The 25,137-nt window shown below is 40.2% G+C and overlaps 1 protein-coding gene across 3 annotated transcripts in view; it reads left to right on the plus strand.

The window, feature by feature from the left end:
- Nucleotides 1-10,583, plus strand: part of MID1 (midline 1) — a 357,475-nt gene extending 346,892 nt beyond the window's left edge. For all 3 annotated transcript variants that reach the window (XM_069945012.1, XM_069945010.1, XM_069945011.1), the window contains exons 9-10: nt 3,783-3,990; nt 6,249-10,583. In XM_069945012.1, the coding sequence (XP_069801113.1) occupies nt 3,783-3,990; nt 6,249-6,597 (557 nt within the window). In that variant the 3' untranslated portion in view covers nt 6,598-10,583. The remainder of the gene's footprint in view (nt 1-3,782; nt 3,991-6,248) is intronic.
- Nucleotides 10,584-25,137: the final 14,554 nt, after the last annotated feature.

Raw genomic sequence — 25,137 nt, forward strand, 5'->3', positions numbered from 1 at the left:
GGAAGCATGCACTATTAGCTATTGTTACACCCCTGCACATCTAATTTTCCATATTATAGCATGAATAGAATAGTGAGGAAAACAGATAATATCAGCCGTGACCTGTGCTGCAGTTATGATCAGGAGTAAGTGGGTTACTGCATGTTATTCCAGCCAGAAAGCTGGTTTAACAGGGTTTAACAAGCAGAATCATAAAATCTCAGTCCCAAAAGTAACATTCAGGTAAGATTAAAACCAAATGCCAAACTCAACAGCAGCTGTAAGCAGAACCCCTTCAGCCAGAGAATCTTAACTTTTTTTTTTTTTTCTTTTTGTGATCCGTTCTGTAGTGTTTCTTGTGTACAGGGCTGTCACCCAAGTGTTTAGTGGGTTGTACTTTTTCCTCATATAGTCATTCTCCGTTCACATTCATTGTATATTTTGGGGGAAATTTATGAAGACTGGCATAAATTACCCCAAATCGAATTCTTAGTAAAATTGTCCTTACCGGCTCCTCAGCAGGTGTAAATTTCCACCTGCAAGCGGTTGTAAATCAGGGTAAATCAGGGTAAATCTGATGTAGAGGAGGCCACACCCCTGTGCCCGCCCCATGAGACAAGCAGGGAATACAGCTGGCATACAACAGGGAGAAGAGGCGAATCTGTACCTTCTTCCTAGCATACACTGATAAATCTCCCTCATTTAGTTGTGTGTGTGTGTGTTGTTTTTTGTTTTTGTTTTTGTTTTTTTTTGTATTTTAACATAAAAAAACATTTTTTACACTTACCAACATTTAAATGGGCAAAAAAAAAAATTAAAGAGGTTATCCAGTGTTAGACAACTTTTAATATATAGCTGCTTTTATGTAGAAAACAATAAAGAACCTTTGCTTACTGTACCTGTCCATGCTCCCCGGGTGTCCCTCCTTTGGTGTTACCTGACTGAAGAGCCTCCACTTCCGAGACAAACTCATCTCTGGAGTGACAGCCCGCTCAGCCAGTCACTGGGCGTGGGTCTGTCCTGTCTTAGTCAGCTAAACAGGCTGGGCAGTGATGCCAGTAGTCCTGTACTGTATGTAACTGATGAGACTATTGATCGGCTTCAAAAGTGACGTAAAATTATATTGTATTTTAACCCCATTTTTTGGGTAATATGACCTTCCCTAACGTACATCTACTATTTGAAAATATTACTGTTTGTGGCTGTTATAACTTGAGGGACCCCTACATATATAGAGTGCAGCTTGCCACTATGTATAGTCCAGCTTATTTTCAAGTTCACTGTTTATTTGGGTAAAGTGGGCACATTTCCAATACAAGTTTCCTATTTCATCTTATAGAAAATTCTTTTCTTTGTATTTATTGTAAAGAGTGAACATGTCTCTTGAAAAATGGAAATGGACAAGGTATTTTTGGCGGCAGCTATATTGTTCTTTCCACTGTTTGGATCATGGCATGTTATGTGGCAGTCTTTTTTACTTTGTGCCATCTTTGTTGACACTGACTCGTAGCCAAGAACATTAGGCCTCATGTTGACGTTTCATGTAAAAGCAAACATCCACATGAAGTTCATCTTCCTGGTATATAGGGCCATGCCTTTAAAATTAAAATATTTTGCTACTTTTTCGCAATTCTTGCCAAATGAGGTGGTTTGTGCTCTCAAGGTAACTCTGGACTTCATTACAGTGTACTGTAAATGAGACTTTTGCATGTCTTCTGTTGCCAGGCAATCTGTAACATCTCGTCTGTAACTCGGTCCACCACTGACATCACACTAATCAGTGAGCACCTGGCGAAAGGGCGGGGAAATAGAACAGTAACAGCTTCCTGAGCAGTACAGGGGAAAGGAAACACAGTTGTTTCATCTCTCACTTTTTGATGGATGGATAGATATTTTGTTTGCATATGCCATTGTATGGAGTCTAAATAACTATATAACTGTCCAATATTAAAAGCATCTTCAGTACGTTCAGAATTTCACAGCAAATTTTTTTCCCCAATTAAATCTTTTTGGACAGAATTGACTAGAATACTGTGCTGGACTATCACTAGGACACATTTGTTATTCGATCAGGGACCAACATTGTATACAAATGTGTCTTGTATATCTAAAAGGGCAAGATTTCCTTCCACTTAGTGTGTTTCTTTATTATCCCAGGGTGCTAGCCACGCATAATCCAGGATTTGAACTCTAAAGTATTAAATACAACACCGGAATGTTATTTTGCTATTTACAAGTCCTCAGAGAGTTCTTTTGATCTGCACAGGCTTAGAGACGTGCCTCCTTTAAGCCCCTTTAATTTCCTATGGTAGTTTGAGATCTAGAATGTCTAGAACTGTTTTTACACTTTTATGTACCATAATGTATAATATATGCGTGTGATGTAAATTGAGATATGAGTCAGGAAGTCTTGTCATGGAAAGTACAAGAAAGTTAATCGTTTATCCGATTATTTCCAAGTATTTTCTCTGTCAATAATCATACATTCCAAAAAGCAACTAAATAAGAATCTTAAAGGTCATAAATAGTATTTATGGAAAAATATATATTTTTTTGTCTTTAAAACGGTACTCCGGCAAAAATCGTCTTCTTTCAAATCAACTGGTTTCAGGAAGTAAAATAGGTTTGTAATTTACTTCTAGTTACAAATCTCCAGTCTTCCCATACTTATCAGCTGCTGCATGTCCTGCAGGAAATGGTGTTTTCTTTTTAGTTTGAAACCGTACTCTCTGCTGCCACCTCTGTCCATGTCAGGAACTGTACAGAGCAGTAGCAAATCCCCATAGTAAACCTCTCCTGCTCTGGACACTTCCTGTTTTGGACAGAGGTGGCAGCAGAGAGCACTGTGTCAGACTGAAAAGGAAACACCACTTCCTGCAGGACATACAGCAGCTAACTATGGGAAGGCTTGAGATTTTTAAATAGAAGTAAATTACAAATCTATATAACTTCCTGAAACCAGTTGATTTGAAAGAAAAAGATTTTCACTGGCGTACCCCTTTAATCACTGGTGCAGTGAATTTGCAGCTTTCGAACCCCAAATCTGTCTGGTTGTGGTTGCATTTGCTGCAAATTTACTGCTATGGCTTTTGGTGTAGATTGCTCAATAAGAAGAGAAAGGTCAGTGTATTTGAAATTCTCACATTTTTTGTGGATTCACATTAGAAAATCTATGGCCCTTACAGTACTGTGTTACCTGCCTCCAGTTTATTTTTGTTTTATTGTTTTATTCACATGTCTTACTTCAAAAACTACATGCTCTATAATATCGCTGTACTATTGTATTCGAAATTTGCCAATGCAAAATGTTTTAATAAAGAATTATTGTAAAAGTGTTTTAGTTTATGTTTTGCTATATGAGGGCGCAGCTGTGTCAGTCCATCCACGCAAAGATTTAAACACTTTCGCGCTCCCGGCAGTATAATGATACATGATTCCGGGAGGTCTGTCATTCCTTAAATGGATGATAAAATGAATACCATGTCGAGAACAAAACGCTTGTATTATAATCACTTTTCGCTTTTCCGGCACAATTGAGTGATGTTTTCAAATAAAGAGGCGATGGCCATATTCTAATATTCCCTTACAAAACAGTGTGAACTTTCTTTTACCTCTTTGGTACCCAGCTGCACATCACGTCCGTCAGTTTTGATCAGCGTCAATGACACAACCTAGTCTTGTGCTGCCACTTACCGTATTTTGTGCTTAGCGCTGGCAGCTAAAGCTGTGATGTTGACACATTGTGAATTTCCTTCTTCGAGTAATACTGTAAACTCAATTTCATATCTTTCTGCTTTGTACAGGTCAGCCATTCAAACTAGACCCCAAGTCTGCCCATCGGAAGCTTAAGGTTTCCCACGACAACTTGACCGTGGAAAGAGACGAAACCTCTTCGAAAAAGAGCCACACACCGGAGCGCTTCACTAGCCAAGGAAGTTATGGTGTAGCTGGCAACGTGTTCCTGGACAGTGGCCGCCATTACTGGGAAGTGGTTATAAGTGGAAGCACCTGGTATGTATTAAGTGTTGGTCCCTGAGCTTATATCTAGTGGTTTTCCTTTCTTTTTATATGAAGACTATACTATAATGAACCAGAAATAATATTTAAACAGTAATACAAGTAGGCCCTGGGTTTCCCTTAAGAATTTTACATACTTGTGTATCAATGTTTAGAGGAAATTGAAGATTTTAACATTCTCTATAAAAACTTGCTCAAATGGGTAATTTGCTTTTATTGTCAGCCTTACCAAATTTCTCTGTTTTAGGTTAAAATAAGGCCCTAGTTTAGCGACCACAGTATTTAGCAATAAAGAAAACCTGCGCTAGGATCCTGTGAATTTTATTTAGTATGGAAAGATTTCATGAAATAGCTGAATGAACTTACACACTGCAGTTTAGTATGTCTAACTATTTTTAAGTGGGTTCTACATGGACCGCCGTTACATTCATTTTGGTTGTGGCACGACCTTTAAGGGAATCTGTAACATTGAAAACACAGCCCAACCTGCAGGCATGATGTTATAGAGAAGGAGGAGTTAAGCGGACTGATAAATAGTTTTATAGACCGTCAACTGTGTTTTCAATGTGTCAGATTTAAAGATGAGCGAACCAGGTTCGGGTTCAAGTCGATCCGAACCCGATCGTTCGCCATTTGATTAGCGGGGGCTGCTGAACTTGGATTAAGCTCTAAGGTTGTCTGGAAAACATGGATACAGCCAATGACTATATCCATGTTTCCACATAGCCTTAGGGCTTTATCCAACTTCAGCAGCCACAGCTAATCAAATGCTGAAAGTTTGGGTTCGGATCCACTCGAGCACTCATCTCTAGTCAGATTCTGACCTCTGGAACCCCACCGGTTAGATGATTTAACGAGCTGCGGGGCATCAGCTTAGTGTTATGGCCTCTTTATTGTTTACCAGGAACAGCTTTATACGTTATAGGGTGGCAGGGCCTGATATTGCCGCTTAGTCCCATTCACTTGAATTCTTAAATGTGACTGAGCTGCAGTGCCACACACAGACCCTACAAAATGCATTGTGCCTGGTAAGCAACCCAGTGCTCATCAGTGTCATAGGTCAGCTGGAAGTCTGCCCCCCATAGATCTAATATTAATGGCCTATCGTTAAAGGTAGACTATCAATATAGAATTCTCTAGAGTCTCTTAAACCCTAATTATAGTCACTGTGTAGCCTAACAATTAGAACTTTCATATATCTGTAGAAGAGTGTGGGCATAAAGGGAAGTGATTACTGCTCGAAGCATGATTAAGCCCTTTGATGCACGGATGTCCGGGTCAGATTAATGCAATGTTCCTCTTTACATTCTAAGAGCCTTAGCACTTGTATTTTTCCACCTACAAGGCAGTTTGGGGCGTCATTTTTTGCGCCATGATCTCTAATTTTTATTATCATATTGGTGTAACAGGAAAATTTTGATAGCTTTTTTTATTTTTATTTTTTTCTGATATATAATTTAATAAAATTAGAAAATCTGGTGTGTTTTTTTTCCCGCTAAAGCCGTTCACCGTGCGGAAACAATAATGTTATATTTTAATAGATCGGACAATTCCACACGCTACGATATGTAATATGTTTATTTATTTTTAATATTTTATAGTGGGCAAGGGGGGTATTTTAAACTTTTATTGGGAGAAGGGTTTATAAGGTTTTTTTTTATACTTTTAAAAACTTTTTTTATTACACTTTTTTTCACAGTAAAACATGCAATCATTAGATTGCATGTACTGAGCATAGATCAGTGTTATTAGCGATCTATGCATAGAGCCTGCCTGAGAGCAGACTGTATGCACAGATCGCTGAACCCCCAGGATTGAGGTAAGAGGCATCCCCCCACCCGCCGGTACATGTGATCGGGACCCTCACAGCATGGCTCAGCATGAGTCATGACGTAACAGGAAGCCAGGAACTAATAAGTTTCGGCGCCGGCCAGAGAGCTAGTGACGTAGCGCTTTGGGGGCACAAGGACAAGTAAATATACATAGAAACATAAAAGATTGTTGGCAGAAAATTGTTGGTGCAGGGAGAAGGGGCAAATCTGGCCCTTTTCATGGCATATGCCAGGTGCACACAATAATGAGTCAACCCCCCCCCCCCCCCCCCCCATCCTTATAGAACACCAAAAATAATATTTGCCACACCCTCATGAATTTTCATGGGAAATACAGTTCGGGACACAAAATTTGCAAGTGACAATTTGTGTTGTAATATTTTATTTATTTAGGTTTCATTATTGTTATTTTCTTGTTAGGTATGCTGTTGGCATTGCGTACAAGTCTGCACCAAAGCATGAGTGGATAGGAAAGAATTCAGCCTCCTGGGTATTTTGCCGATGTAACAATAACTGGGCAGTACGGCACAACAGTAAAGAGATTCCGATCGAGCCCTCTCCACATCTACGCCGCGTTGGAATCTTGCTAGACTACGATAACGGCTCGCTGTCTTTTTATGATGCCTTGAACTCCATTCACCTTTACACTTTTGACATTGCTTTTGCACAGCCTGTGTGTCCCACCCTTACTGTTTGGAACAAATGTTTGACAATTTTAACAGGCCTTCCGATACCTGATCATCTGGACTGCATGGAGCAGCTGGCATGACTTGTACAGAAATTCACCTCTGCGTGACCATATCTTTATTTGGCGCATTACGCTCCAGAAGTGAAAATTTCAAGAGTTTGTTTTCTTTGATTTAAATCAATTACAGGAATGTTTTACCAATTATTTATGGATTGACTTTTGATTAGTCTTTTTTTTTCTTTTTTTTTTTTTCGGTTTTGCACATTGACCTGACTTGTTGATTTAGCCGTCCTGCTTGCGGTGCTCATTTAGGAATGGAATGTTCTAGAATATTACCTGCGGACCTTCCCGGACTCGTTTCAGTTGCACATTATAATCAGACTTCTCTCAGTGCAGTTGATGTCAGAAAATTCCAAAGGTGTCTACCGTAGAATGGTTTTGTAAAGAAAAAGATACATTGACGTTAGATGGGAACTGCTGTCATTTCTCGAAAACAATGGGCACCAACAATATGTGTTATAAATAATGTTTTATACATTTGGACACTATGCGTTATGCACACTTTTGGTATTGGAGGAGAACCGACCATGTGTTTCTGGCTGTTAAATTTTACATAGCATAGTCGCTATATGCTATAAGTACAATACTGTACAATTCACATGAGGAGCAGGAAATATGTGAAGGGTTACCTTAATAATATAATGTAATCTTTCTATTTCTTCTCAGGATCTGTGGTTTATAATTGACACTGAGTTCTCCGAGTAACACGGTTGTTCTAGAAGACTAGAAAGACGTGTAAATCAAGTTAGGTTAGGCAACGTAAGTCTTAGAGAATGAATATTTTACTATCAGGTAAATTATATATTCAGGTAGAACTCTTCAGTCTAGTCATTGACCACCATTGACATGACCATCGTACGCACTAGCATTAGGGCAAGAGAAATGTCAGATGTTCAGGGGCCCTGGAGTCCATGTGATGTTATTGTTGTGTCCTCGTAAAAAAGTTGAAGAATTCAGTTGGAGTTGCAGTCAAGAACATTCTGTACGGTTAATACCCACAGTGGTAGAGTCCATCTATGTCCATCTATTTAAGGCTGTGTTTACACACATTGTAGTTTTATTTCAGTGCTGTCACAGTTATGCAGTGTTTCCTTTGAAACGATACAGTACTGCAAGAAACTGCAGTGTGTGAATGCAGCCTAATATTAACTTCAGTTCATCAAACTTGGTAAAATAAGAGGTTGAAATGTCCTTTATTTTTTATTTTTAGGTTTACTACTATAGTGTTATTTGCGTTCAAGTTAGAAACAGTGATCTTTTGCCCAAATGTTAAGGCTTTCAGTGCAGTCCATAAACGATGTCAACTATGTTTAACCTTATTTGAGTACTAATCATTCAAGTCCTGAGAAGGCACTGGTCATTTTAGCTAAAACAGTAAACCTTTTTAGGACCCAGGGCTATTGTGGTCATTGGTATGGCAATATGTGAGCAGTGGTGTAGCTACCTTAAAGGCAGACCTCGCCACTGCTACGGAGGACCAGTGCACTAAAGTCGCTCCTGGCCCTTTAACTGTGAGGGTTTGTGATAAACACTCTCACAGTTAAATGGTTTGGAACTCTAACCATTCCTACCCTGCCAGTCTGTCTTGTGGCTGGAGGCAGCATTGCACCTCCAGCCACAGTAGCCCCCCATACACATACTCACCTGTCCAAGCATTTGTTTGCTCGGCTGGGTGAGGTGAGTATGAAAGGGGGGACATACAGGATTCATGGGGCCCCATACAGTCTATGATACCCCATAAATCCTAGCTATACCCCTGTATATGAGGTACATTAAACGCAGTGTGCCCTAACCTGTGGTTCCCCAGCTGTTGAAAAGTAAAACTATGCATATTTATCATGTATTATAGCAAGAGCTATAGTTTTGCAATAGCTGAAGAGTCACTGGTTGGGCAACACTGGTTTAAGGACTCATTTTACAACTGTTGCTTTCTTGAAGTAACATCAGTTTTCCTCTGTCTGCCTTTCTACCCTATCTGATCTTCCAAATGAATGCACAGTACAGTACTCTCTATGGAGGCTTCCAAGCAAGGCATTGTTTCCAAAATAGTAATTTTCATTGGTATCTATGGTATCTTTTTTTTTTTTTTTTTTTTAAGGACTGTTAAAGTCTTTATCTGGAGAGCAGAAAAGTTATTACTTTATCTTACTCCCCAGTGGCTCATTTAAGGCTTCATCTTCTCTCAGGGCTATAACTTCCTCCCCGATAGAAGATGCAGGCTGAGATGGTGTGGGGGTGGGGGGATTGTATACTGTGTTGTAATATTGTGTTTTGCCCAAAAGGGGTGATCGCGAAATGGTATTTACCACACTGTCTCAGCCCATCCCCTTTAGGCAGGGAGTTATAGCCCTTAGACAAAACCAAGCTGTAAGCGAGCCCCTAGGGAGTGAGGAAAGGTTTATGCCCCCTAATAAACCCTTTAAGGCTTAGATGTCATGTAAAAACCCATAAGGTGATTCAGTATACAACAATGAATTACCAGATGACATGCTTTCAGTGCCAGATGAATTCACTTTTTTTGTTAGCTGCGATTCATAATGCCCTAAATTCATAAAAAAGGGAAGTAGTACAACATTACAGAATTTTTTAAAAATTAAAAAAAACAAAATGGACCCGTTATTATTGATGCTGACATTACAAACTCCCTCCGTATTATTTCAACTCTTTGAACTGTCTTGTATGAGAAATTGCAGAATCCAGACTTCCGAAAGTTAATTAGAAGTAATGGACCCCGACCTCTTATGTACAGAGAGAAAATATATATACGTAATCTGCTCTCAACATGCCATATACGTGTCGTTTCCTGCAGCCATGTTCCTATCGGGGAAAAATTAGATTACATCCATCATTGATCAAATGTGTCTTATGCTGACCTTACTCGGCCGGTTTCTGTATGTTTACTAAAATATTTATACATATAGAGATGTGTAAATTATTAATTTTTGGGAGTTTAATCAAAATAGTTTAATTGTAAAATGTTTTTGGGAAAAAAGTTCTAGACAGTTTTTATAGTCTTTTTTTTTTTTTTTTTTTTTCATTATTATTTGACATCAAGATGGAATGAATAGCGGCTTGTCGAAAATTGGTGCCTCAATTGTACTAAATCATTTGTGAGTGTCTGTGGGGGCAGCAGGTTAATGCACTTTGTGAATAAATCACGTTGAGGTTGAAGGGTAAGCAGTGGATTATGAAGGTACTGAGATGTACTTTATTCTGCCTTATTTATATTACCACTAGTAAGGGAAGACTGTGAGCAGGAGGGATCCTATTTTCCTAACCTACTAATCAAATACATCTCTACAGAATACATTTATAGCTGATATCTTAGTAACAAAGAACGTTGACATTTCCTAGTCTCTATACATTTGTCCGGGACTATTTTAATCCAGCTCAAAGCCGTTGGGTAACTACTTGCATCTTAATGAACATGTCAAGGGCTAAAGGGATCCCACCAAGTACGGTATATAAAGGGTTTTAGGAAATCTGGGATTCTGGGACACTTTGTTTTTCCACAGGATTACTGAAATAAAACATGTGGTTAAGATTGCAGCTGGAATAGCGTTCTACCAGGAACAAGCAATCCTCATATCCCAGGCGAGCCATTGGTAAAGACTATAGAAACTAATGGAACACTAACCAGATAAGCTAAAATAGGAAATGGTTTACCTTGTTTTCTGGAAAACTTTCACCAAAAACAACAATAATTTTTCTGGGATAGCCTAAGAAAAACAGAAAACATTTGTGAATTCCATATAAATCCAAAAGACTTCTCGGATCTCCTTTTACGAGTGTTCTCCTCAACAGATGAACAAGGTGAAAACCATTGGTCCACAGTCATTGACCAGCAGTGTTCCTACTCCTCTAGGAATCAGGATATCCATTTTTTTGCAGCTGACAAGGAATTAGGATGATCACAGATGTCGATTTTGTTTTTGCATAATGCAATGTTGGGTTTATTTGTAAACAGTTTAGTTTTGCAATTGTCTTTTACGATTTTGTATTTTAAAGAAAACTTGTATATTAAATCAAAGTTTTATTTTAAAATCAAAAGGTTGCCTTTTGTTTTTTTTCTTTGAATATTGCTTCCCATCTCCACTGTATTTTTCCTATGCATTTGAAATTCATATTACTGGATACACCTGTATACGTTGTATTCCACAGCTCATGTCTATTGAGAAATATGCTGCTACTGAACTGGGGTAGGTCTATGCTCCCTTTTTAAAGACCCCTATATCGTGTCAGAATAGTGGTACAAAAGAGTTTTCTTGCTGATTTTTTTTATTTAATTATTTTTTTAAGCAGTTTAAGAATTAAAAAAAAAATGGGGGGGAAAAGTGCCATACTCAACCTCCCCTTTTTACCTCCTTTGATGTCCACCTTTGATCACTGCAGCACAGAGGTGGGCTAACACTGTTATGGATGTGGAATGTAACAAAAAGTATTAAATTACCTCTCACCGGCCTCTTCGGCCCCCGATCTCCATTACAGGACCCCAGCCAGGCTCCAGGATCTCCAGAGCTGCACACGTCACGACCATGCTGATGGACTGGACGCTCAATCAGTCATTGACTGGGGCAGGAAACCACTCCAGTCACTGATTGGCTGAGCGGGCTGTCCATCAGCAGGGACAGGTATTTTCCCCCGAGTTGTAATGAGGCCACAGTTCAGGGGAAAATTACTTTCAGCATTGTTCATGAGGACGGTCCCGCTGCTCACCATGCTCACTCGTTATTACATTGCCCCCTGCCAGATGCCCGTTTTTTAAAAAAAAGGCTGGACTTCTTCTTGGAGTAGTGGCAGATTCAGGGAAGATTCTTTTTTTTTTTTTTTTTTTTTTTTTAGGATGGTTATAGCCAATGCTCAGGTTTTTTATTTTATTTTATTTTTTTATAAATCCTGAAAAGTTTTCCTCAATTAAATTATAAGTATAAATGATCTACATTTCACTATTCACAATGTAAATTACTCTCAGGTAATTCTTGTCAAGTCCTGTCTCTAAAGAAATAAAATGTAATGTATTTTTTATTTTATTATTATTATTTTAGCATAGCCTGGCATGTCAGGTAAAGTAAAGCCACATTCTCTATCACAGAGGATCATCATCTATCACAATTCGAGATGAACGAACCTTGAGCATGCTTGAGTCCATCCGAACCCGAACTTTCGGCATTTGATTAGCGGTGGCTGCTGAAGTTGGATAAAGCCCTAAGGCTATGTGGAAAACATGGATATAGTCATTGGCTGTATCCATGTTTTCCAGACAACCTTAGAGCTTTATCCAAGTTCAGCAGCCCCAGCTAATCAAATACCGAACGTTCGGGTTTGGATGGACCCGAACCCGCTTCGCTCATCTCTAATCACAATGCTCTATAACTCATCAGCTAAGAAGCCTTTAAGGAATTACAGCTAGAGATGACTGTGACTCTGGCTGTATCCATGTTTTCCAGGACTCCCTAGGGCAGCATCCAACTTCTTCAGTCACTGAGCAAGCTGACTTGATCATGCCCAACTCATTCTCTTCTCTACTTACAACCAACCATTCTGCTAGAGACATGGACACACCACTTGTTACCTTAATTTGCAGATCACCGGCATGGTAGCCAAATCTTCTCTTAGCATTTCTGTTCAATTTAAGGTGGTTAAATATTTTACAGCCATTGTGTTATTTTTCATTAAAAAAGTACAATTGGACATTTGAAGGTCAATGAGCATATTTATGAAGACTTTGACTTTCTGACTAGTGTCTGCATGACGAAAGACTCTCTTGTCACAGGGATTTGAGTATTACGCTGTTTTCTGCCTTATCTTTACTCCTACAGCATTCGCGATTCTGAGCTGAGCATTTACACTTCACAAACAGGACACCTGAGCACAAGAGGAACACCTGATGAAAACGCTTATGGCATAATCTTACCCACAGCTGCATGTACATATCTAAGTTCTAAACTGTAATCTCCCAGTATACCCTGCTGACTCCATGTCTGCTCAGTGATTTGTAAATTTATCGTCCTCGACGAAGGAAGAAAACTGACCCTCTACTGCCACCTCTTGGAGGTGGCTACCTATTAACTCAAATCTTGACCCCTCAAAAAAACTTTGACTACAGATTGGAAGACAAACTTCCTAAAAAAAGAAAAAGTCCCCCATCAGTACACAGCTGTTTGTGGATTATTGCCCCTTAACATTACAGAGCGGGCCGTTGGAGGTGAGAGGTCTTTGAAGTTGGCATGAGAGTAATGTGTCTCCTTGGGGAGACCGTCAAGCTGGCATAGGGGGGCTTATAGGTCAGGAATGCCTCCTGGGAAACATGTTTGATCTGGCAACACATATTATGGGAAGTGTATATTATGCACCATTCACTGCGGAGTAACAGAAAACAGCTGGGTACTGTACCAGAATACAGCACATCGGAAAGCTGTGTAGTAGGAACTTGCTCAATCTCATACTACAAGGCAATGTAGTCACTAAATTTTATGTAGGTTATACCAATACATAAACAAATACCTATATGTAAGCTAAAATGGTGTTCACAGATCAAGCTATGCTTAAAGATATAAAACATATCAATCGAGAATTCCATCTATTAGAATTCTTTGGGAAATATGCAAGGCAAAGCCACACAAACACGATGAAAGCGAAAGATAAAAGTAAAGAAATTCCATTTGCAATTCCCCAAACACTTTTCACAGTTCTACTATACTCCAAACCAAGGCTGGCCCCAGAGTTTCTATGTCGTTTGCAGTAAGTAATAGAACTAATTTAATAACACTAACACCGATAAAGCTGTGTTCCCCAACCTGCGCCTCTCCAACTGCTGCCAAACTACTACTGGGGCATGATGGGAGCTCCAGTTTTACAACAGCTGGAGAGCCACAAATTAGGGAACAATGCCATAGAAGCATAGGGAGTCAGCCCTCAAGAGTTAATTATAATACAAGTTGGCAGTATAATATATGAACATTTAACATTCTAAGAAAATTACAAGTGATGTTTGGGCTTCCTCGTTTTCATATCAAATATACAAAAGACACGCTATAGTCTCTTAGTGGTTATAAATGGCCAAAAATAACACTTTTAGCTTTGAATATTATAAGCCAGGGAATTATAATATGCTCTAACACAACTTGCAGCATTAAAGGGCTTTTCCTGTTTCAATTTCTTCTCACGTGTCACTGAAAAGCTTCTGGACCCTAATCTATGCTTGGGAATGGAAAGGGGCCAACACTCAGTAAGAGCCTATACAGTACCCACAAGATGGAAGAAAATTGTGAAGGGTGAAATCTAAGGCAATTTTATTTTATGCTAAATAATTTTATTGGTTTTCCTCTGTATGGGGATGCAGTTTATTGAATGTAATGGTTTATTATTGAGGTACAGAAATGCCTGATTTAAAAAGTGAGTAGAACTGAAAATGTGAAACCTGTCGGATGCCAACATGCCCTAGTTCCAAGATTCTGAAAATGGAAACCCATTGTAACCAAAATATATACTACTGGTATTAACTTGGTTTTTCTAGTTTCCATTCATCCTTAAAGAGGTTATCCAGCATTAGAAAAACATGGCCACTTTCTTCCAGAGACAGCACCACTCTTTTCTCGATTTTCCATTTTTCTATCTATATTATTTAAAAAATTTAAATTTTGCAGTTATCTTTCTTACCAATGGGGCTAAAACTAAGTGGAGACTTCCTGTGCTGTCTGTGGTGAGAAGAGGAGGCTGCTGTAAAGTGATCTGTACAGCATTGCAGCAACATGTGACACCAGCACATAGAGACAATAGCAGCTCCCTGAAGAATGACCTCTTCAAAGGTCACATAGCACGAAGCATGCTCGGTAGTGTTTCAAATTCATCTCAAGTGGGCAAACTGTGTCTATTGTCGTCCAAGAGTCTTGCCGCAAAGCATGTCACTAAATGTCCTTAAAAACAGCTCAGGCAAGATGGCAGTACCTATAAAAAAAAAAGTGAAATAAAAAAAAAAATTATGTCAGAAAATATAAACTGATTTGAATAGAAGAATACCTTTTTGTTTCTGACTCTAATCAGTAAAAGAAAATGTAGGTGACACGTTCCTTTTAAGCTTTATTTACTTCAATGGGGTTGCAAAGCCTGCACCCAAACTGGAGACAAGAGTCATGTTGTCTCTGGAAGAAAATGGCCATGTTTTTCTATTCCCTCCACACCTCCATGACAGTTCCTAACATTAGAAAGAACGGTGGCTATCCCGGAGGTGGTTCTTAATTTATTTTACTATTTGCTGCAATCCCTGACCCACAACATAAGTCATCTTATAGATGGCTAAAGTGCAATACACAATAAATAATGCTAAAAAAATGTTATATTACAATACCAAAGTGCCAGTGCATATAAATTATAAAGTTAGCATATATCGTAACATTTATCCTGTAGTCCACCTATTTGTTATTGTTATTACCCCACAAATTCTGGGGATCCAGCAAGTAAACTACCTTAGAGGTCCGTTTGTTATGTAACTCCTCCGGGACGCCACCACCCCGACGCGCGTTTCGTTGCCTTCGTCCGGTGGTCACTATAATAAAGGTATGAATAGTCTTACTTCTGTAATGTAGGCAGCTTGGGATGTGTTTGCTAGCTGACAGTTTTACTTTAAGCAGTATCTATCATTTTAAGAGATTTCTGACATTTCATAGCGACATGTCGGAGGTTTGTATCAGTAGGCGTCCGGGTGCTGAGACCCCTACCATTGTTAGAATGAAAAGGCAGATGCTCGCAGCAGTGCACACTCTACCTCTTCATCTCTGTCTCAATGCTAAGCTAGCCGTCAATGGAATTACAATGGAGCCCTATGGAACTTCCAGTAATGGCTGTGCCGGAACTTCTATACAGCTCCAATATAATTTCATTGACTGCTACTTTGGCAGTGAGATGAAGATAAAGAGGCAGAATGCGCACTGCTGTGAGCGTCTGCCCCTTCATTGGCGGGCGTCTCAGCACCCGGACCCTTACCGATACAAACATCTGATATATCGATATGACTTGTCAGAAGTTTCTTTAAATGATAGGCTATGTTCCCACTACAGGAAAGTGCTGTCATTTAGTGCGGAAAGGTGTCTGTTGAATATTACTAAACAGTTGCCTAAAATGTAAATTGTTTTTGAATCCTTTGTAATTTTCTGGTAAGTGCTGCCTACCCACACAGGTCTGAGGTCTGTACCCATAAGAAGTCTTCCACGACATATCCAGCCTGTGAGAAAAAATCCCAACTTTAATAGCGGATATAAAAGATTGGATTATTTTCCCTTCTTACTGTAAAAACCAGCAGTGAACGTATTACCTTACAGTTTCATAAAAAGCTTCCTTCGGAAATTTCACGGTCATTTTATTGATCTAAGTTCCGTGTGAAACTGAGGCTTTCCCACTTTTTATCACCTAAAATTGTGCTAAATAGTGTTATTATGTGACATTACCACCGTATGTCTTCTCAGGTTATGCTTTATCTTACATAAATTGATGCATTTTGTTCACTTTAAAATGGAAACTAAATGTGAACGATCCCTTTGACATGATAGTTAAATTCACAGTATTCAGATCAGGGCCAAGATTTACCAAAATTAATAACTTACAAAAAGACATGCCTGTATACCTTATGGAGTGTGCAGCAAATAGGACCAGGAAAAAGAGGGCTGAAAAATAAGGGACATCTGCTTCTACTTTGCACAGTAAACACAGTATCTATCTATCTATCTATCTATCTATCTATCTATCTATCTATCTATCTATCTATCTACATAGAGAGAAAGATGAAACTCAGTGTCTCCTTTCCCCTATACTACTCAGGAGAGGCTGTTGTTTCCCTGCTCTTGGCCAGGTGATCACTGTGGTCTACAGAGTTACAGACGAGATGTTACAGCTTGCCTGGCAACAGAAGAGAAAGAGGTCACGTGACTTGTCTCAGAAGGGAGGGAAAGGAGGAGCGGAGACAAAGTGGACCAGGTAGCTTCAGGGTATGAGTCACGATGTGTTGCAGACAAATGGCCCAATTTATGTAATAGAAACCTATTGCAAACAAGCTTAGATTATGGATGGGTATTGAACATGGTTAAACATTTCTTAAGCAGAGCTCCCCTTTAACCCCTTTAAGGACATAGTAGATTTTGACCTTAAGGACAATGCTTTTTCCTCCCTGCCTTCTAAGAGCCATGGCATTTTGATTTTATCACCTAAAGGGCTGGTTGGGGCGTAATTTTTATTGCCACAATCTCTAGTTTTCTTATAATTTTTCTTTTTTTTTCCCTGATAAATTATGTGACAATAAATCCGTAATCCTAACAGTGGCAGACTCTATAAAAGAAAATTGCCAAGATGACTGCGTGGAGGTAAATCACACAGTGGGGGTTCTGATCGGACAGTGAGAGGAGCACACCTCCTGTCACTGTCAGTTACATGCCGCAATTGTGGCATTTAAAGGGTTAATGGGGGATGTACATTTACACCCATTTGCGTTAAAGCCCAGCCTGCTGGGGCGTAAATGTATACCCTCAGTTGTTAAGGGGTTAAAGCCACAAACAACTTAAATTCTCTATACAAAATACCAGGGGACTTGAACATGATAAGCCAGTCCCAAATGCTAATTAGAGGCCCAAAAATAGAATGAAATTGAATCCAAAGATATCACCAAATCATCAACATTAAATAGAGTAATCAATATTGCAACTTAAGCAAGTGGAGTACATCATAATAATACTTAAACAAAAAAACTAAAGTGCCTACAAGAAGGTAATCTGGCTGGTCAATATCTAGAACAAACTAACAAGGGCCAAAAGCCCAAATCTCATCCAGTAGTACCTTCCACTAAAGTAAAACGTAGCTTTTATTGGCTCTCTTATTAAAATGTAACCAAAGTAGTTGTTGTGACACTTAAAAACCCACTGCTACTAGTAGTCATCAAAGTATTCACTTCATGATACACATAGTGTTCGTAGCTGCAGACTACTCACTATCTCAACGTTATAACTATCTAACTAAACTAATAGTGCAGTGAAATTAAAATACAGCCGCAAGCCCCTCAACTAGTTTCACCCATACATGGGCTTCATCAGGAGGAGGGCTTATAAGCGGTCCTTTTTTGGACTGCCGCTCAGTTCCTGTGCACGGCGTCAGTCTGTTGCTGAGCACTGGCCAGCCAAGAAGCACTGGGTACGGCTCCCAGTGTGACAATCTCCTCTCTACGATGCGGCTCCTTTTGGATCAATGGAGTCCCGTCACAGAGGAGAGGGGTTTTGTCACAATGGGAGCTGGTGGGCTCGCTCCCAGTGCTTCATGCCGGGTTGGTGCTTTGGAATAGACTAGCACCATGCACAGGAACTGGGCACCCGGTTTCCATGCACCCCACAGGTCTATTCTCGAGCACCAGCCCAGCAAGAAGCACTGGGGGCAGGCCCACCGGCCCCCAGTGTGACGATCTCCTCTCTTCTCTGTGATGCGGCACCATTAGGATCAATGGAGCTATGTCACAGAGGAGAGGGGTTTCGTCACACTGGGGGACGGTGGACCCACTCTCAGTGCTTCTTGCCGGGCTGGTGCTCGGGAATAGACCGTCACTGTGCACGGAAACTGGGCAGCGGTCAAAAAAAGGACCGCACCACCGGCATCCCTGCGCCGGTGCCAATTCATTCATGTAACAAAAACTTTTAAAAAAAATGTATACTTTGTTCTGCAGGTTGGGCAGCAATTTCCTTACAAATAAAGAATAAACAAACAAATAAATAAACAAAGGAAGAGTGTTACAAATTTTTGCAACATTTTTGTTGGGGATGGATTTTTGTGGATTTGTTTCAAGGCAAACACACAAGAAAAGGCAGACGCTAATAAAAGTAATGTCAAAGATCACTGTTCTGAACAAACACTTATCATTAAATTAAACATCCATATAAAAAATATATATATAACTGGGCTGCAAACTCACATAAATCTCCAAAAAGTGAACAGATAACATTAGGGTTCAAAGGATTTTCCAGGATTAGGAAAACAAAGCTACTTTCTTCCAGAAACAGGACCACCCTGTCCTTAGTTTGTAGGGGATTTGATCCTTGTGGACCTGACCGCTGGGATCCCAAAGTTTTTATTATTAGTTACATTGCATATACCTACAGATAGTTCAAAGGAGAACTATTGTGGGTGTTCACCGTCAGGCCCGAGCGTGTAGCTGTTATATGTCAACGTCCCCATGATAGTGCTGTCAGTTCTGTGTTCTGGCAGGATTAAGGTTTTTACAAGGATTTTGTGTGAATCCAAAGAACACACTAATGTCCAAATATTTACTCAGAACACTGTCATCATTCATACCACTCTGCTTGTGGATATACAGTATGAATGATCAGTTGTGACCATGCAATGACCCTGTGACATGGACCAAGAGACAAGAAGTGTTGTCATGAGGTTATAGGAATACAGCTTCATTTAGAAAATGATGTGCAATAAAGGATCTTCTATAGATAGTAGTATTCTGTTTTTTTGTCTGCTTTAACCCTTTCATGACCCAAGGTCATTGATGTACGGATGTCCGGGTCAAATTGAAGCAATGTTCCTTCTCACCTTCTAAGAGCCATTGTTGGAGTGTAACTGTTTGTGCCCTGAGCTATAGTTTTTATTGGTATAAAAGAAAATTTTTTATTGCTTTTTATTTTTTTTTTTCTGATAAATAATTTTCAAAAAAATCAGCAATCCTGGTGTTTTTCCCTCCCTCTTTTCGTTTACACTGTTCACTGTGCGGGCACAATGGTGTTGTATTAACAATAGATCGGAGAATTCTGCATGCTAGGATATATAAAATGTTTTGTTTTAGTATTTTATTTATTTTTATTTGTATATTTAGAAAGGGAGAGATTTAAACTTTTATTAATGGAGGGATTTTTTTAATATATTTTTTAAAACTTTTCTTTAACTTTTTTTCCCTAGGGAACTTATATATGCAATCATTAGATTGTTTATACTGATCAATGCTATGCCATTGCATAACATTGATCAGTATTATATGCAAACTGCACATAAAGTCTACCTAAAAGTGAGCTTTATGAGAAGATCGCCGATCTGACAGGACAGAGGTAAGTATTATACCCCCACCTGTCAGGGAAAGTAATCAGTCCGGATGAGTCAGTGACAGATACGTATCCGGTCACTGACTCCCTTAACCTCTTAACGACGCATGACGGGTATATCCGTCATGCGGCCGTTAAGAGTAAACAGAGAGGGCTCCCGGCGTGAGCCCTCTCTGCAGCGCGCGGTCCCCGGTTGCTAAGTGCAGCCAGGGACCGCGTGTATTAGCCGGAGCGGCCGATCACCGCGGCCGGCTAATTAACTATTCAAATGCCGCTGTCAAAGCTGACAGCTGCATTTGAATAGCAGCTGTGCCCCCTCTCCCTGGTGTCCAGTGGGGGATTTCCCCCCCGCGATGCGATCGCGGAGGGGAGATCCATTCTAATGAGCCGGCCTGGGCTCAGCGTCGGAATGACGCTGATCCCGGCTCGGCAATCTATTCAGATGGTCTGCAGCAGACCATTATAATAGAGCACCGATCTGATGGATCATTGCTCTATTATAAACACAGGATTGATCTCAATGGGAGATCAGTTCTGTGTATATAGAAGTCCCCCAGGGGGCTTCATATTACTGTGAGTGAAAGTAAAAAAAAGTGTTTTTATTAATAAAAAAAATCCCCTCCACTAGTCTGAATCCCCCCCCTTTTCCCATTTTACAAATAAAAATAAATAAATAAACATGTTTGCTATCGCCGCGTGCGTAATCGCCCGAACTATTAATTAATCACATTGCTGATCTCGCACGATAAACGGTGAAAGCGCAAAAAAATCCCAAAGTGCAAAATTGCGCATTTTTGGTCGCATCAAGTCCAGAAAAAATTTAATATAAAGTGATCAAAAAGTCGCATATGCGCAATCAAGGTACTGATAGAAAGAACACATCATGGCGCAAAAAATGACACCTGACACAAGGATAAAAGCGCTATAAGCCTGGGAATAGAGCGATTTTAAGGAACGTATATTTGTTAACAATGGTTTTAATTTTTTACAGGCCATCAGATACAATATAAGTTATACGTTATATATCGTTTTAATCGTAATGACTTGAGGAACATATATAACAACTAAGTTTTTCCATAGGACACACGGCGTAAAAATGAAGCCCCCCCAAAGAAAAATAATTGCGGGTTTTTTTCAATTTCACTGCACATATAATTTTTTTCTGGTTTCGTAGCATATTTTATGGAAAAATTCAGCCTGTCATTGCGAAGTACAATTAGTGACGCAAAAAATAAGGGCTCATGTGGGTCTGTAGGTGTAAAATGCAAGTGCTATGGCCTTTTAAGCACATGGAGGAAAAAACGAAAACGCAAAAACGAAAGTTAGCACGGTCCTTAAAAGGTTAAATGCCGCAATCACTATAGATTGTGGTGTTTTATGGGTTAATTATGTACGGCTCTAGGGACACTAATGTTCACAGAGCCAATCATATTGAAGCGGCCAGGAACATATTAAAACCCCTTCACAGCAGGAACTTATATACACATTCCTACTACACAAGGCATCCGCAATAGAAACGTATATATTGCTGACATGAAGGGGTTGAAGAAAAATTGAATTTCAACATTTTTATGACACCCAATTTTTTTTATGTCAGTTCTGTCCTCTATTGGACCTGGAATGAAACTTTTCACCGCATAACATACAGTCTTACACTGTCCTTTTGTCTTTATTGTTTTACTTTAATATTGTTTGACATAGAACTTGTGAATGCATTGAGAAACTACACTTACTGTACATTGCAAAACCATATTAACACCAGATGGAAAATTATACTTTATAAAGAGTGATCCTGGGCTAGAAAAGCTTATAGTGTAATTGGCATTGCGAGATCCATCTATCTTCAGTCACATGTGAACAACGGCTGATGAAGTGGCAAAGTCATTGGTGGTTTCTAGGCTCCTTATATACTTCTGTGAAAGCGGGAGAACTCAGAATTCTGCATGAAATGTTTGGCAGAGGTTGCAGGGAAGGGCGGTGCGACTGCGACTTACACTAACAGGAAAAGAGAACATAAACGTACAGGGCACAGGAACAAAGCTAGCTTAATTCATTTTTCATACTTGCTAAGCAAGGTCACTACTCTCGGCTTTCTCATGGGAGAGAACTGCATGTAATATTAACAGTTAATTTGTAACTAACAGCATGTTCTCAGGAGTATGTGCAAAACCATTTCATATACTTAAAGGACCATTAAAATTATGCAGGAAAAGAAAACTGTATTTAATAGCATTCAAAACCTAACACAATGTACAAAGTATCAGGAAAACAAAAATAATATATATATATATATATATATATATATATATATATATATATATATATATCTCCAAAAATAAGACAGGGTCTTATATCATTTTTTTTCCTCAGAAAAAAAAACTATTTTCAGGGTAGGTCTTATTTTTGGAGAAGCAGTAGTTAGGCACCATACTGTATGTCCCACTGTTGTTAGGCTCTTATACTATAAGTCCCCCTGTAGGCCTCTCATACTGTATATATTCCCCTTTTTGCAGTAACCCCCTCCATACTACATACCTCTCTTTCCCTCTGTAGCTGTTTCCCCATACTATATACCCCCCCCCCCCCCCCGCTGCAGTAAGACCCTTATACTGTATACTTACCTCCCCTTCTGCAGTTCTCCCTCTATACTATATACATCCCCTATCTGTAATAAGGCCCCCCACTTTATACCTACCTCTCCTCTGTAGTTGGCCCATGTACCCTCCGTTCCCCCTATATTCAATGTCCCCTGCTGTGCATCTTCTTACCCCTCCTGCCTTCCCTGCAGCTTGTGTTAAGCAGGTGGGGGCGGAGCATTACAGGTCTGGCACTGATTGGTTGATGCTCAGCAACTGACTGCCAGCTGACTATAACTAGGGCTTATTTTTTGAGTAGGGCTTATATATTAAGCCTACTCCTAAAAGCCTGCAAAATGAAGCTTGGAGATGAAGATGAAGTACTGTATTTTCTGGCGTATAAGGCAACTGGGCGTATAAGACAACCCCTGACTATGGTCAGGTAGGGGTTAACTGCAGCTAAATTTGAAAAAAAAAACACAACATTTAATTCATCTGGGGCCCGTTCCCGGCCTCCCGTACTAGGCAGTTTGACATACACTACCTGCGCCGGAGACGGAGATCACCGAACCTCTCACGGGAAGCTGAGCGTCTCATCAGAGAGGCTCGGAGACGCGCGGCTGCCGGGAGAGCTTCGGGAGAATGAGAGAGCCGCTGGAAGTTCCTGAAGCCTCTCTCATTCTCCCAAAGCTCTCCCGGCAGCCGAGCGTCTCCAAGCTTCACTGATGAAACGCTTGGCTGCCTGTGAGAGTTTCGGCGATCTCCGTCTTCTGCGCAGGTAGTGTACGTCACAATGCCTGTGCCAAGAACGGCGCGGGAGGCACACAGAAGCCAGGAAAGGGCCCTAGGTGAGTTAAATGTTTTTTGTTTTTTTTTTATAGTGGTCGCCCCATACAGTGGGGATGGAGCCATTTTTGAGCCCCTCCTCACCGTATGGGGCGACCATATCTGACATATAAGGCGCCCCCGACTTCTAAGAAGATTTTCCGGGGTTAAAAAGTCATTTTATACACCGGAAAATACAGTAAGTACAGTATGTCCAGCACATATCCCAGCCCCCGATTCAGGCAGTGGCGATTTTGTGCGGCAGCTAAAAACGTAGGTTTGTGATATAATTTCTACAGTGGCGTCTATTACAATAAGGAGGCTGCACCGCTTCTGTGTAACCTGTGAGTACCACAATGTTACCACCACAGCTAGGGTGCAATACTACATGGCACTAAGCCAGGATGTCTGATCAACAAGTGGGACATATGTAAAAATGCAAAGAAAATCCAACAAATAATCCAGCAAATAATGTTTACCATTTATATCTGCGGCCATCATTATCAATAGACGTCCGTCTCTTGGCATTACAATGACAGCTATCCACTTTCCCTTAGGAGCCTAAGCTGTTACCCACCCACGGCCTCATACATGAATGCTGGGCACCAGTTACTAATAGACAATTCACAGTGCCAATACAGTGTATGGATGTAGCACAATTAGGTAGAAAATGCCATTCCATAGATGAATTAACATTAAAGACCAGAAGTCAAAGGTTAGAGGAATCCATCTATTACATCTTCTTTGGTGAAAGCCGGACTTCTAGGAAGCCAAATCAATGATTGTCACATACCCCAGATATGTCAATGGATATTAGACACGTTTGGGTTACAGGGCCTTACAGCAAATAAATAAATGTGACTTTTTTGTGAGAATTTTCTTAGACACATTTGATTGAAATGATAACGTCAGTATAATACCCGACAGCTGGTACCGCCGACACGGCCTATTTCTACAGCTACAATGGGCAGTTTATATCACGGACATAATTATAAGTCAGGGCTCAATCTGATAACAAGTAACCTGTTGCATGCAGGTACCACGAGACCATGTTCACACTTTTTTTTTTTTTTTTTTTTTTTTTTAGTAAAATAATAGTTGTTTCTTTGATACTCAAAGTAATGGACGTTATTTTCAGTCTTCATATACTCCCTTTAAAGTCTAAGGGCCTGTTCACACTACCAAATCCTGCCTGCTAGCTGTCTGAATGGGAGGGCTCGTGCACCTCTGTTCTCCGCGCCTCTATGCATGTCAAATCTTTGAGCAGAGAGGCGTGAAGAGCAGAGGCACGTGAGCCCTCCCATTCAAACAGATAACAGGCAGGATTCGGTGCTGGGTCTGCACATGCGAGTTCTGCACGGAATTTCGCACCAATTCTGTAGTGTGAACAGGCTCTAAGAAAACAAGGCCTATTAGTTGACGCAAAGCATAGAATAGCGCCTGCCAAATAATTTTTCCTGGGGGCGATGTTCCTAGATTCCCTGACGTTGAGAAACATGTGATGAGGTCTGAGGTCAACCATCAGTCTCTTCAAATTAATGTTCAGGAAATTTATTTGCAGATGTTTTTTAGCGAACAACGGCCATTATATTAAGTTGTTCGCACACAGGTTTTTTGTTGAATGAACTTTTAAAAATAGCCGCACCCAAAAGAGTTTAGAACACGGCCGATGTTCAACCTAAACAATGTAACAAACAGCTCTCTGTTAGGATCCAGTCCTGGTTTTATGTTTTGCCGTGATTTGGGGCATTCTTTTGCAAGATGGCCACTGCAGCTTCAGTGTCCATCTTACCTGCTCTCTGAGGCTATTAATGTGTGCACCTGAGTATTCAGTTAGAACTTAGTTTCTGTCTGCCTCAAGTTTTCAGACTCCTGTCTCCTGCTTATACTACTGCTGCACATGGGATCATTCTGCTGTTTAAACTCCTCAGCAAGATTCCCCTAGTGCTACACATCCTGCCTGCTGTCTGTCAGCGGTGCTGCCGCTCACCTACCCAGGACCTGCTCCGGCTGTGTTCTACCAACCGCTTACCACCTCCAGCTCTGCTGAACCGCACTCTGCTCACCTGCCGGACATCATCCAGCAC

Source organism: Dendropsophus ebraccatus, chromosome 11 (genome assembly GCF_027789765.1).
Source record: "Dendropsophus ebraccatus isolate aDenEbr1 chromosome 11, aDenEbr1.pat, whole genome shotgun sequence".
Classification (NCBI taxonomy): Eukaryota; Metazoa; Chordata; class Amphibia; order Anura; family Hylidae; genus Dendropsophus; species Dendropsophus ebraccatus.